At 36.2% G+C, this 14,464-nt stretch overlaps 1 protein-coding gene across 3 annotated transcripts; it reads right to left on the reverse strand.

Annotated features, from left to right (window-relative positions):
- Nucleotides 1-1,082: 1,082 nt before the first annotated feature.
- On the reverse strand, nt 1,083-12,758 carry LOC126777037 (uncharacterized). Of its 3 annotated transcripts, none has more exons than XM_050499882.1 (17): nt 12,425-12,758; nt 8,608-8,712; nt 8,231-8,275; nt 8,087-8,158; nt 7,264-7,524; nt 6,829-7,135; nt 6,339-6,438; nt 5,910-6,027; nt 5,514-5,655; nt 4,942-5,057; nt 4,595-4,718; nt 4,005-4,312; nt 3,556-3,682; nt 3,131-3,236; nt 2,864-2,953; nt 2,264-2,361; nt 1,083-2,027 (listed from the first exon to the last, which is right to left on the reverse strand). In XM_050499882.1, the coding sequence occupies exons 1-17, from the start codon at nt 12,507-12,509 to the stop codon at nt 1,811-1,813; spliced, it is 2,421 nt and encodes an 806-aa protein (XP_050355839.1). In that variant the 5' UTR covers nt 12,510-12,758; the 3' UTR covers nt 1,083-1,810. The 3 variants fall into 3 exon arrangements, with proteins under 3 accessions (XP_050355839.1, XP_050355838.1, XP_050355837.1); XM_050499881.1 differs by having other exon boundaries at nt 8,608-8,721; XM_050499880.1 differs by having other exon boundaries at nt 8,608-8,730.
- Between the last annotated feature and the right edge of the window lie 1,706 nt (nt 12,759-14,464).

Raw genomic sequence — 14,464 nt, forward strand, 5'->3', positions numbered from 1 at the left:
AGGATAAGATCAGAAATGAGATTATCCGGAAAAGAACCGGAGTCACCGACATAGCTTGCAAAATTAGCAGGCTGAAGTGGCAGTGGGCTGGTCACGTATGTCGTAGGACCGATGGCCGTTGGAGCAGACGAGTCCTAGAGTGGAGACCGCGAATCGGCAAGCGCAGCGTAGGGCGCCCTCCAGCCAGGTGGACCGACGACCTTAAGAAGGTGGCGGGCACCAACTGGATGCGGAAGGCGGAGGACAGGGAGCTTTGGCGCACCTTGGGAGAGGCCTATGTTCAGCAGTGGACAACGATTGGCTGTTGATTGAATAGAAAAACGGAAAAACGGCAACGATCAGGCTTCGATTCAAAGTCAATCTGGTCAAAGTCAATTTTTCGAAGTCAATCTGTCTAAGTCAATGTGTCAAAGTCCATATGGCAAATTCAATATATCAAAGTCAATCTTTCGATGTCAATCTGTCACTAACAAATGTTAAATTGTCAATATGTCAAAGTCAATCTGGTCAAAGTCAATTTTTCGAAGTGAATCTGTCTAAGTCAATGTATCAAAGTCAATTTTTCGAAGTCAATCTGGTCAAAGTCAATCTGTCAGTGTCAAAGTCAATCTGTCAATGTCGAGCTGTCAGTGTCAACTGTCCATTTGTCAATATGTCAATTTTGCGAAGTTAATGTGTCAAAGTCAATCTGTCAAAGTCAATGTGTCGAAATCAATCTGTAGATGTCAGTCAATCTGTCAAATCGCGGTCTAATTTGATTTGCTCTCAGTTCGTTTGGTGCATTGGTAGCAAAATCAACTAAAGGTGAGGATATTGTACTATCTTTATATTTACTGTATTAATGTTTAATATTATAATGTGGTTTACAAAAATGAATATACTTAATGACGTGTATGTCTTGTTTTGTATTAAAAAAAGAATAGTAGATGCTATCAAATTCAGAATTGGGATCGCTCTTCACGCGCAAATCTGTTGCGTACCTAACAGACGCACCAATCAAATGGTGGGAAGCGGACGTGACGTCACATCCCCACACAAAATACCAGAAACAGGAAAGGGAAGTATACAACATATAAGTCTGCTCAAAATTACAAGTTTTATTGTTATGTAAAACTTGTACTATTTTACACAAATTATATATTAAAAATTAATATAGAATTGAATATAAACAAACATCATGCTAAGATAGCCTGTTTACATAACAGGTGGCACTGCTAGCAGAATTCAAATTTTTTTTTTTATAGAATAGGTAGGCGGACGAGCATATGGGCCACCTGATGGTAAGTGGTCACCAAACGCCCTTAGACATTGGAATTGTAAGAAATGTCAACCATCGCTTATAGCCAATGCGCCACCAACCTTGGGAACTAAGATTTTATGTCCCTTGTGCCTGTAATTACACTGGCTCACTCACCCTTCAAACCGGAACACAACAATATCAAGTATCGCTGTTTTGCGGTAGAATATCTGATGAGTGGGTGTTACCTACCCAGACGAGCTTGCACAAAGCCCTACCACCAGTAATTGAGTTTAATTTATTGCAAAAATTAATTATATATAATTCAGAATAATTATATTAATTCTGTTATTTGAATATTGTAACAGTAGATAGAATATTTTGACAATAAATTAAACATCAAATATCATGTCTTTAGATCGTTAGTCATTCAGACAATCTCTCAGCCAGGCCGAGTCTCGAATTTTTTTTCCCGGAACTCGAAAATTTATCGGTACTGATAGCCTTAGTATATTGGCTGCGACCGGCAGGCAATAAATAAATACAAATGTTATTTTAGAATCAATTAGTTAATTAAAAGGTCTCTTTTTCCAAAAAGACGTCGTCGTCCGTGAGACGTGGATAGGAGGGGTAAGTGAGAACGCCGCACGTATTCGCACGCGCCTGCACGCGCACGTACCCGCCTTCGCCCCAGGCCTCGGACCACGAGTTCTTCAATATAAAGTACGGCTCGCCTTTCTTTTGGCTCCAACCCACTGCTAAAACTGCGTGTTTTGAACTTTTCTTGGAACTGAAATTATACAATTTAAAAATTAACAAATATTTAGAAATTAAGGCAGGATTTCAAAAAAATATGTCATCAAAAAAGAGATTTCATTAATTCGATTCGAGTAAACGTTTATTATATATAAATTAACTAAGAAATTCAAATTTAATAGAAGCCATATTACCGTCAAAATTATAAAAGCCTGTTAGAGTACGAAGCAGTTATACTATTTATAAATGTGTACAACTCATTACACTGACCAACGATCATCATAGAGAACTCCTTTCTTATAAAATTGAAAGCTCTTCGCTGACGAGTCCACGATGACCACGGCCGGTCCGTACTCCCTGATGGCCACCTGAGAAATGTTTCAGTTTCATTAGACGGATTCGTAATCTGGCACTCGCTGGAAGTATTTTTTTATAGAATCGGTGGTTGGCGTGTATATGGACCACCTGATGGTAAGTGGTCACCAACGCCCATAGACATTGGCATTGTAAGAAATTTTAACCATAGCTTACATCGCCAATGCCCCACCAATCATAGGAACTAAGATGTTATGCCCCTTGTGCATGCAATTACACTGTCTCACTCACCTTTCAAACTGGAACACGACAATACCAAGTACTGCTGTTTAGCGGTAGAATATCTGATGAGTGGGTGGTACGTAGGTACGAGCTTGCACATAGCTCAACCACCAGTAAAAGTAAGAATATTGCCGAGTTGCCTACGTATGTACAAACACTTTACTAGTACTTCTTTAACCGAATGTCTTTCAGGAAAATGATCCAAAATAGCCAAAACTCTTTATTTTATTGAATATTTATATATTTATAAGCCACGAATCAATAACAATTGACCTGTAGCGCCGGAACACTGTATTTAGTAATGTTGACGTGTGCGCTGATACGTGTGACGGGCTGAGCGATATCTCTTTTGCACTGCTCCACCTGGTAGCGAAAAATTATATTAATACTTATTTACATAATGTAATGCTAAGTGCGATCTGCAGATTATTTACATGATGAAAGATATATTAGTACATTCTAAAGCAGAGGCATCCCTCGGTAACTGAACTCACAAAAAGTGAATAATCGAGAAATCAAAAAAAAAAAAACTGTTACAACCTTCCCCTTATACGGCGTGTACTCCTCCAGGGCGGGCAAACCTCGGTGTTGGATATAGTCATAAGCGTAGCTCGGCCATGTACCCTTGCAGCCCCTTCCACCAAATCTAAAAGTTACACCAAAATTATATTTATACTCTAGAAATGATACCCAAGTGATGATATCTAACAAACGCCTATATTTCTTAAAGACTTACGTAAACACATTGTTGCTAAACTAAAATGACACAAGGGATGTTTAATTAAGTCTTATTTTTTTCAAAAGTCAAATAAAGTATAACAGTAAGAAAGGAATCAGTGTTTAACTAAACAATATGAGTAGGGCCCTTAAAGAATACCGCTATTTAATTACATTAATTACACACTACATTATTTGATAGTGCTTTTAGAACATGAACACAAATGAACAGGTTATGAAATACTCACGGGCCTGCGCAGTCAACGAGGTTCTGTTCAGAGAGTGGCACGAGGCGCTTGGTGCGACGGAACAGGGCGCCCTCCACCGCGCCCGCCACCGCGATCGCCCAGCACGACGAGCATGTGGTGCCCTGGACTGCACCATTTAAATCTTATTATAATATTCTTTTTATGTGTGACAACAACGTAATGTTAAACACGCGACATGACGCAAAAATACGTTATAAGTGACTCAACTTGCTTATTTCGGAAAGCACTTGAAGAACTTTACTTTGCCAACTTCATTACTATGGGTTAGTGCACGTTTTGAAGTGTTTACTGTTAACAGAACAGAACTACATACAGTGTAGAGTTCTGAGCCTGATGTTAGCCTGGGGCCCTCACATCATAGTAACTCAAGAGGGATATATTGTACTGTATATAATGTGGTCACATTATGAGTATTTGGAGATACTAACATCGCACATTAGATACGCCGCCCAGCGCTCGCCAGTCGAACCTGTCCGGTAGGCGCCGCTCGTACGCCGCCAGCGACGAGCGCGCGTGTGGGAACGCCTCGGCGTTCTCACGCTCCCCGCCCTGCGCCACCCCCGTCATGTCGCTCATCTCTTCGTCGAGGCGGTCCGCAAGGAAGTTTAGACCCAACTGAACGGTCGCGCCAGCACGGTTCCCGGACGATATGAGCCTTGAACTCTGCATCAGGATATTCTTGCGGACTGCGCCTTCGATGTCGTTAGCAAACTCACGTACATAATTTTTCTTGAACCTTTCGACATATTAATTAAATTTAGTAATGATGATTAAGATAACTTTAAATTACGGCCCAAACTGTAAAATTGTTTTCTTTGTTAATATTCAAATAATATTCGAACAACACATAATTGTTTCCGAAGCTTCACATTATTTAATTAGTGAAATTGGTAAAAAATACACGTCGACATAAAGTTATTGACTAGATAAATATGTACGTAATCAATATGTATGTAGACGTCAATAAAGTTAAAAACTATCATCCACATATTCGTAAGGAATGTATATAACTTATTACTTCTCTAAGAGCGCATCGTAACGTGCGTCACGCTCCGGCATTGTGAATTCTCGCAGCGGTTCAAGCTTCGCGACGTCGTCGGCCGACGAAGCGTTCAACTGCTCCACTTCGTCGCAAAACTCATCTACGAGCAACGGATATTATATCCTAGAGCGCGGTGAGCTCTTTAATACCACTGGTGATCTTATTAATACAAACATTTCGAAACTCGTTGCGTCTTGGCACAGTGACAAATTGGTTCTTTTTACTTTTTATAAAGGTAGACAACATACTTTTTCTACATTTTATAGATAACTATTAATTATTCAATAAATTTATCATATATAATATAATATTTTTATACATACTTATATCTGCTTCAAAAAACTTAGGCCTTCGGTTGTGAGGACGTGCGTCGTAGTAAAAGTGCTCGTAAGTGTCACAATCCGGCCCCAGCACAGTACTGTTGACCGACACACGGTATCTGTAAATAAATCATAGACCTAATCAAACCCAATTGTCCTGCTAAGCCGAATATATATTTTTGCTACTGTGTGTTGCTGATTCGACTAAACAGCTGGATGTGTGCGTCTGCATAAGGGCTTGGAGGGCGAGACTCTGATTGGGACATCGAGAGGACAAGAGAAACTTATAATAGCATTTATTTTAGTTTCTATCTTTCGTTTAAATATTGATATAATCAAGGACGGTTCAAGTAACGGCGTTGTAGTTGTAAAAGTTTGTGAAATATATTTGCTATATCTTTCAAAAAGACACGGCTGCATTGTAATATAATTACTACATACACAGAGCGCAAGGCAAAATAATCTAGACCATCAAATATCGAAAGAGATTTTGTTGACATAAAAAATGTGAGTTTATATATACGTGCGTCAGGTGTCAAGTTAGTCATCAATATGATGAGGCGTCATATTATTACCGAATAGGTCGAATAAAGTCTTGCAGGTCACGAGACAGCAGCAGTTCGTGTCGCGTGGTGACCACCTCTCCACGTGTGTCACCTTGACCAGACACCGTGTGCTGCCAACGCTCCACCAAACTATTCTCTGTGCGCTCATAGCCTGTTGTGAGAACATAATAATTGCGTAACCACTATTGTAGAAATCATTAAAAAATATTTTTTTATAATTAATAACAATTGTGTTGTTTAACTTTTTATGAACCTTATTTGATTTTATCTACGTCGTATCGTATAATTCTAAAATTTAGAGTAATCCAGAGAAATATTTATTAATGTTAATATTTATAGAACCTTTAAGAGTTGTCGCTCAATAAAAGTTATAGTTCTGAACGACTACGAGTGTAATAATTTTACCAGAGAAAGTAAAAAGCTTTATGTCCGGCAGAGCCGGGTTCGCACGATCAGCGGCTGAGGCGACAGTTGTGGCTACACCGCACCGAACCACACGCTCTCCAGAACGGTCCACGTGCATCTGTAACAAATTTTAGTCTTATTCTGTTTTATATAAACTTTGATATTTTGTAGACAATAGCAAATTCACTCACGTCATGTCATGTGGCCCAGGAGAAAGATCACGTATACCATACTTGGGAGGGGCGGATTTAAATTCAAGAAACCACTTATACATAAGACGAGATATTAAAAATAATTCCAACACATATTATTCACTAATACACAGTTCAGTTCAAGATCCGGGGTGTAAAAATATCATTGGAACAAATACATACCAAAATTGCTTCTATGTAAGCAATTACTAAAACGCGATAAAGTCAGATATCTTACCTCTACTTTTTTAACAAATCCATTTGGTAACATTTCCCGAAACGTCACTGTTGATCCATCGTGAAAATGTATACGGGAATTGCCTTTTACAGGATCCCACCTAGAAATGAGACCATTATTATCTATTTTCTGAGCCTTGAAGTCAAAAACAAAACCTTTGTTTTCGTTGCGATAATCGTCGATGTCTCTCTGTAGTAGTAAAATAAAACTTCTTGTAGAACAGTAGAATATCGTGGAATTCGTGGAATTATTTACTGAAAAACGGTACGAGTATATATACAAAAAGTGCTTGTTGCTATGCGTATTGCTACACTTTTATTAATATTTATGAGAAGTAGAATATAGTATTTATTTAGGAGTCTGTGACAATAATTAAATAATTAGTGAGTGTGTGGTATCGTGGAACGAGTCTGCACAAATCTCAATCACTGGTAAACCATCGGTTTACAATAGAATGAAATAAAGAAACGTACATTAAATAAGTACTTACCATACCGTATATGACTCGGAGTAGTCAGCACGCGGTACGCTCAGCACAGCTCGAAGTTTCAAGGGCTTGGAAAAGTTAGGACGCGTTGGGGTGATCGCCTCAGTTTTTTCCCTATTGGTAGTGAATATGGCTCGCTTATTTCTTACACCAGAAGTTGCCTTGTTTGTCTCCTCCAATTCTCCATCATCTTCATCATCAGGTAAAATTATGCGCTCACTGATATCAAATTCAGATTGCACAAGAGGAGGCATACCGAATGCTTTAGGGGTTTGTGCACGAAATTTCTCTACGAGTTGCGATGATGGAACTGTTAACAGAAAATATTTTAAGCAACGAAAGAAAACTAGAGCAAATTATTGCTAATTGTTTGCTTACATAATAGCTAAAATATATCTATAAGTCATAAATTATATAAGAATAAAGTACAATTCGTACCACTGGAGACTATATTTGGCACAGCGCGGGGTTCAGATGAATATGAGACCGACGGGACGCTCGGATCTCTGGGAACGGGTCGCTGTGGGTGATTCTTGAATGGAAATTCTAGATATTCATCTTCTGATGGTTGTTCTTCTCGTATATAGGAAGGCCGCCTTTTTTCCTGCCGCCAGTCTCCACGACGGACTTGCCAAGAACTTTCCTCATCTTCTTCGTAATCGTTACTTAGCCTTCGCCTACTCAGCTTAATATTGCTTTCTGTTATCAAATTTTTGTTAAAAAAGAAATCATCAAGAGAGAAAGGTAGTTCCAGAGCCTTGAAAAGGTATCTTATATTTTGAAATATGTATTTTTTTTTGTTAATGTAATTGGAACAGTTCCATAAATCTACTAGATTCATTCATAGTATCGGTTCAAATCTTAGATCATAACATATAACATAAAATACTTTTTAGGTGCACCATAGTAACAGTAACAGACTGTTTATAATATCCCATTGCTGGGCTAAGGCTTCCTCTCCCTTTTGAGGAGAAGGTTAGGAGCTTATTTCACCACACTACTCCAATGCGGGTTAATTTCAATGAAATTAGACACATGCAGGTTTCCTTACAATGTTTTCCTTCACCGTCAAATACGAGATGAATTATAAACACAAATGAAGCACATGAAAATTCAGTGGTACTTGCCCGGGCTTGAACCCACGATCATCGGTTAAGATTCACGCGTTCTAACCACTAGGCCATCTCGACTTTTGCAGTCTTGACTTATGGTGCACCATAAGCAGATAAATATAAGATAAAGAAGAATGCAAACAATTTACCGCGACGTAGAGGCACCTCGACTGGTAGCAATAGCAACGGCAAGCTCGTCACTCGGAGTTTGTTGCTGCGTTCTGCACAGATAACACATACTGTCTCGCATCCAGCTCAACAACTATAAAAAGTAACAAAATAAATACCTATACCTGGATATAAGAGAGACTGCAGCCAGTTATTATCATCATCATAACCTTGAAACAAAATAACATCTATAATTAATTATTAATAACTTAACAATATGCAAATACAATAACTGCCCGAAACTTGTCTTCAAGGGATATTAATGACATTTAATTAAAAAAAATTAAAAAAAAAAAAATTTCTAATATTTTTTAAACCTAATAGACAACCGTCAATTATTCCCCCAAATAAATATGAGAAAGAGAAGTAGCCATTTTAATAACCTTTTGCATTAGTTATGTGATTAAAGGGTCAAAAAGAAAATTGTACTTCTGTTTTTTTTAAATGCTAATATCACACGACTATTGCAGAATAAATATTAGCTCAATAATACGACTCATACCTGATATCACCTGCAAGAAACGCTGACTTGCGGATCGCGCGACGCGAGAACTGTAATCTGGATTGACAGTCTTCGACTCGTCTGATAGATCTGATCCAGCTCGAGCTGGGAAAACTACAAATTCTATAAGTTTAATTTAATTTAGTTCAATCGGTTGTTGTATTTTTTATATAGTTTTATATTCGAGAGTCGAAAGTGTAGACATAATAATTCGGCGCAACATCTCTCAGTTTTGAAGGACTTACTTGTTATAATAAAGTGTTGCGCACTCATTATAATGTTAATATAATACTAAACATAAACGTGTATTTAAATTTGACTCAATAAAACATTAATAAAATTAGGGGCTTATTAAATAATTAAATTTCCTTATGACGTTAATAATATATTCAAATAATTCATCAAAAATTCAAATATGAATAAATATAGCACATTTAGTCATCTATCTTCAAGTCTTACGCTCGACCAAGCAGTAATAGGCACTTGAGTATCTCATTTACATGTAGAGTTGCGGATGAGTCAGTCCCACAAGCGAGGTATGTTGTCAAAGCACTAGCGTTAGATAAGAGCTCTCAATCAAAATTAATATGATAAAGTGCTATATTAAAAAGCCGAGATGGCCCTGTGGTAAGAGCGCGTGAATCTTAACCGATGATCATGGGTTCAAACCGGGCAAACATCACTGAATTTTCATGTGCTTAATTTGTAAATAATTCATCTCATGCGTGACGGTGAAGGAAAACATCGTGAGGAAACTTGCATGTGTCTAATTTCACTGAAATTCAACCACACGTGTATTCCACCAACCAGCATTGGAGCAGCGTGGTGGAATAAGCTCCAAAACCTTCTCCTCAAAAAGGGAGAGGAGGCCTTAGCCCAGGAGTGGGACATTCACAAGCTGTTACTGGTACTATAAATAAATATGTTTATTTTATTGTAATAATGATGTTCATACGTTATTATATTTATGACCACTCTCCTTATGACTCCTCTCATGACAATTAGACAAGAGAATTAGAATTGCAACAGAGAAACATTGTTGCAACCATAGCACGCATGACTTGTGCAGTAATAGTTAATTTTTATATGTATAGGCTTATTTCGATTAATAACGTAAATCATTCTATTAAAAATATATAAATAATAATAAAAAAATACCTACTCTCAATTCATATTAAAATATTTTTGAACGGCAATAACTTATAAATATAACTGATGAGAATGTTCACGGCCATGACTGTGACCTCTCGCTGAGAACTAGTTTGCAATCATAAACCATATTCAAAGATTTGAGTAGATATACAAATGACTAAAACATCATCTGCCTACGTTTATCGAATGTCACTCGCGGTTACGCGAATACTTGCTGATCAAACAGGTTTGGGACCTTATGTTCTGGTTAAGGACACAAAGACAAATAATAGCTATTAATATTCTGGTAAACAATACCAAAAAATCAAAACCAAATATCCTTTCTTCAAGGAGATCTTATATATTATTTTGAAAAACCACTTTAAAAAGTTTATATCGTCAATTCATATTCATTTTCCTATTACTTTTGACGTCGCTTCTTATTCGCGACTTCAAAGTTTCTCATGACTTCATTATTAGTTTCATAATTTTATTAATTTTTAATCGGACGAGTTGATTTGCTTATTTCCCTCTGGACAAATTTTAACCGACAAAACAGTACTATTAGCAGCTGTAGTCAGACCATATTCTCAATATAGACTCAACAAATCTATATTCCGCGATATCTTCGTGGTTTCTGAAACGTTTTGTATAGTTCTTTCTTGTAAGCGTTTTTTCGCGAAGGTCTTATAAATATATAAAATAAAGTTCACCTAAAAAGTATATTTATAAATCTGTTGTAAAGTTTCAGCTGGACCAGTAAATTGTATAAGTAGTAGATAGTAGTGTTTATTTTATTATTTTGTTTAGTTAAAACCGTTTTCTTTTTTTTGTAATTTTGTACATATCTTGTTACTTGAATAAATAAATAATAATAATTATTATTAAAAAGTAAGTTCCAGCTTCACACATGTAGATAAGAAGAGAAATGTATTTTGGGTAGGATTTGCGTAAAATTTGAAAAAAAAAACGAGTAAGTGTGACACATTTTTAGTCAATCGGGCGCATAGGTTAGGCGTTCTCCCGATATATATATAACTATGTATGTATATATAAATATAATATATCCTGGGACATTTTTCACACACGGCCATGTGATCTCAAATTAAGCTTATACAGATCTTGTACTATAGAAACCAGACAACTGATATACTACATATACTATTTTTCTTTTGTAAATACATACTTATATAGATAATTACACCCAGACTCAGGACAAACAGACATGTTCATGCACACAAATATCTGTCCTGGGTGGAAATCGAACCCACAACTTTCGGCGTGAAAGGCAAGCATCCACCAACCAGGCCAACCGGCTCGTCAAAATATATAAATACATAGACAGTTAAATATACATATATACTAACTGATCTTAATAGTTATTTCCGGTTTGGTTTCAGTAATGCTTCCAAGTGGTCCCGTTTAAACTTTATAGCTTAACTCCAAATATGTAAGTTATAATATTTTTGAATAACTCCTTCACATTAGGTACAGACCAAAAAGTTACGGAACGTTCTTCCAGAAAACGTAATAAAATCGAAATCACTATGAAAAAAAGCCGTTGAAATGAATAACTAAATGATAAATTAGTTAATTTAATTATATAGTAATATTATATACATTAACAGCCTGCAAATGTCTTACTGCTGGTCTAAGGCCTCCTCTCCTTTTTTTTGAGGAGAATGTTTGAAGCTTATTCCACCACCCTGCTCCAATGCGGCTTGGTGGAATACACATGTGGCAGAATTTTAAATATTTTATTATCTTAAAATATTTAATAGTGTGTAATACTATTTTTTTTTTTATATAATTATGTTTTAAGCTTAGGTATTCGTGTGTAAATATTTGTTTGTATGCTTATGACTGTTAATGTCTGTCTTGTCTGGAAGAGATGGCTAATTAGTCATAAGTCCGCCCGCTGTGCAAACATCAAATAAATTTAATTCTTTCATTTCTAAGCATTTTCTGTAAAATACGTTTATTGTGTACAACAAAGTGTACACAATAAACGATTAGATTATTTACGGCTGGTCCTCTGTAAATTGCAAGGATAAAATCGGTTAAAATAATTGTGAAAACTAGAGGAAGCAGGATTATTGGTCGAGATTCATTCTATTTAATTAAGAGTATTCTAGATAGCAATTGTTAAAATATAATTTTGTGCCTCATGCCAGTCATTATGTGTCCACATAATTAGTAGAAGTTCTCTGATGTACTGTGGACCTCCGCGCTCATACTTTACGTGTTGGTTTAATTTTATTTTGAGTTATTCTAATTTTTGGTTTACTTAACTCGTATCGTATAACAGACACTAAACAATCTTGTAAATAAATTTATTTCACGTCAGTATCGTGTAAACAGTTCTAAAAATTTTCCCTAAAATTTTTATGTAGACCAGATTTTGCTTTTTAAAGTTTATCTATAAAGGTGTATCCAGAAAAAGGCATTTATTAAAACCGAGATTGCTCAGGTCTTCAGGATACTAAATGCACTTTTGCTAAAAACTTACCTAATAATATATAGATAAGGCCCAAGTTGATTTTAGATTTACGGATACAAATAAATAATATTGTTATACCGAAAAAACTATCATGAAATATTATTTAAATAATTAGATTTTAAAATAAAATACTTGATTAAAAACTATATGACGTATCTTAATATAAAATAATTTAAATATCCTCACCGCACAAGAGCAGAAGCGCCACAGGGACTCGAGCCCTGCTCGTGGAGGCGTTCACGGCGGACATGTTGCGGCTGCGCGTGCACATCACTACTAGCAGTGTTGGCTTATGGACCCGATATAATTATAGGTTAACATGGCCCGCGCCTTATGACATTTACATTTGTTACTAAGTGAGAAGGCGATTTTGAGAAGATTGTTCGATTGAAAAACAAATAAATAAATATGATGGTAGTTAATATAGTCCTGACGCGAAGTCACAAGCCGAGAGGGCGTTAAAAGGTATTCGACTGCTGGACTATGGAAAGTTATCTTTATCGAATAACATCTAACAGGTTTGACGGCGGCGGATTTACTGGCGTATTACGATTCCGGCGAAGTAATGTATCACACAGACACACCTACACACGGGGTATCTAAGCCGCTTTAGAAATCAAAACAATGAAATAAAACCATAGCAGAAGTCGTTTACATTTACTGTGGCGAGTGTTTGCAACGGAGGTAACAGCAACTATGTAGTAACTAGCAATGAAAAAATAAACGAAGTGTACAAAATATAAGCATTTAACATAAATGGCTTCACTTTGAGGGAGGGCTTTGTGCGAGCCCGTCTCGGCAGGTACTTTGCTATCACATACTCTACCTCCAAACAGCTTTGTATTGTGATTTAAAGAGTGAGCGAGAAAGTGAAACTACAGGCCCAAGGGACATAACATTTCGCCAAGGTTGATGGCGCATTGGCCAATATTTCGTTCTTTCTTGCCATCGTGCGGCCCGCTGCCAGTACGCCTACTTATTTTAAATTAAAAAAATACACTAATGATTAGGTCATAACATAATATACATTATATTATATAATATCCTATACTATAACCTGCATCGATATACAGGAAAGTCGGACTCGGTAGTTCTTGAGAGAAGTGCATTCAAATATACAAACTCTGCAGATATATAATTCTTGTATATGTATACTAAGGATACATGACGGTTTGAATTTCGGCGAGATTATTATCGGAACTTTCGAAATCAAAGTAATTATAAGTAATTCAGTGAAAGCAGAAGCCAACAAACGTTGCTAATATTCGTCTCTTACTCCAGATTATGTCTTTGTTCCGTTTGCAGTTGAAACGCTTGGACCTTGGAGTAGTAGTGCAAAAACTTTCATTAAAAATATATCAGCTCGTCTTATTGCCTCCACCGGTGGAAGAAGTGCTGGTTAATTTTTCGCTTAGAAGATCAGAATTGCGATTCAAAGGGGAAATGCTTTTAGCATTCTTGCCATATACCTTAATAAAAATAATGATAAAATTTATATATAAAACAGTGAAATAATAATAAATAAATATTATATGAGTATTATTCAAATACTGTTTGTAGCGCATAATACTGCAGTACCATTAGCTAACCGCATGACAAACATGTGTAATACATACATATGTATGTAAATGTAAGGTTTGTTTAATTGAATGCGCTACTTCACTACGAAAGATAAAGATAAGGTAACTTCCTTATTAGTTAAAACGTAATATAATTATATTTAGGTATTTACAAATAATTCTTCTGGACGAGTATATGTCACTGAACTCCTTACAATCAAGACTCAAGGGAGCCTAGTTAACTGCGCAGATGATATGCAACAAGTGTGTGTGTGTGTGCGCGCGCAAACACAGGTACATTCTCTATTCCCTCATTATCATAATCCGATGTGATGGCAAATCCGATACGAGCGGACGTAGTTTAGACTTAAGGTATTACTTATTCGAATTGAATCCAGGACCTCGGAAACTGTTCCCTTATAAACTTACCATTAATTCGAGGCACTTAATTATATAGATATGTACTTAGGTATACAATACGATTAGTATATTTTATACTCAACTCATGTCAATTGAAAACATTTTAATTTGAAGTCGGTTAAAAATAATTACACAAATAAAAGAACTTTTCTGACGTCAACACACCTATAATAATCATAATAGTGCACTTTATCATGCACATAATAGATATAATTATTAATAAAAAAATATATAATTACATTTATGT

This window comes from Nymphalis io, chromosome 22 (assembly GCF_905147045.1).
Source record: "Nymphalis io chromosome 22, ilAglIoxx1.1, whole genome shotgun sequence".
Lineage (NCBI taxonomy): Eukaryota > Metazoa > Arthropoda > Insecta > Lepidoptera > Nymphalidae > Nymphalis > Nymphalis io.

Excerpts from the sequence above, each read along its gene's own strand:
- LOC126777037 (XM_050499880.1), bottom strand. The coding sequence starts at position 12,509 with ATGTGCACGCGCAGCCGCAACATGTCCGCCGTGAACGCCTCCACGAGC. Across the intron at positions 2,362-2,863 it reads ACAGTGTTCCGGCGCTACAG|GTGGCCATCAGGGAGTACGG; the intron begins GTCAATTGTTAT and ends AACATTTCTCAG. Across the intron at positions 2,028-2,263 it reads GTTCTCTATGATGATCGTTG|TTCCAAGAAAAGTTCAAAAC; the intron begins GTCAGTGTAATG and ends GTATAATTTCAG.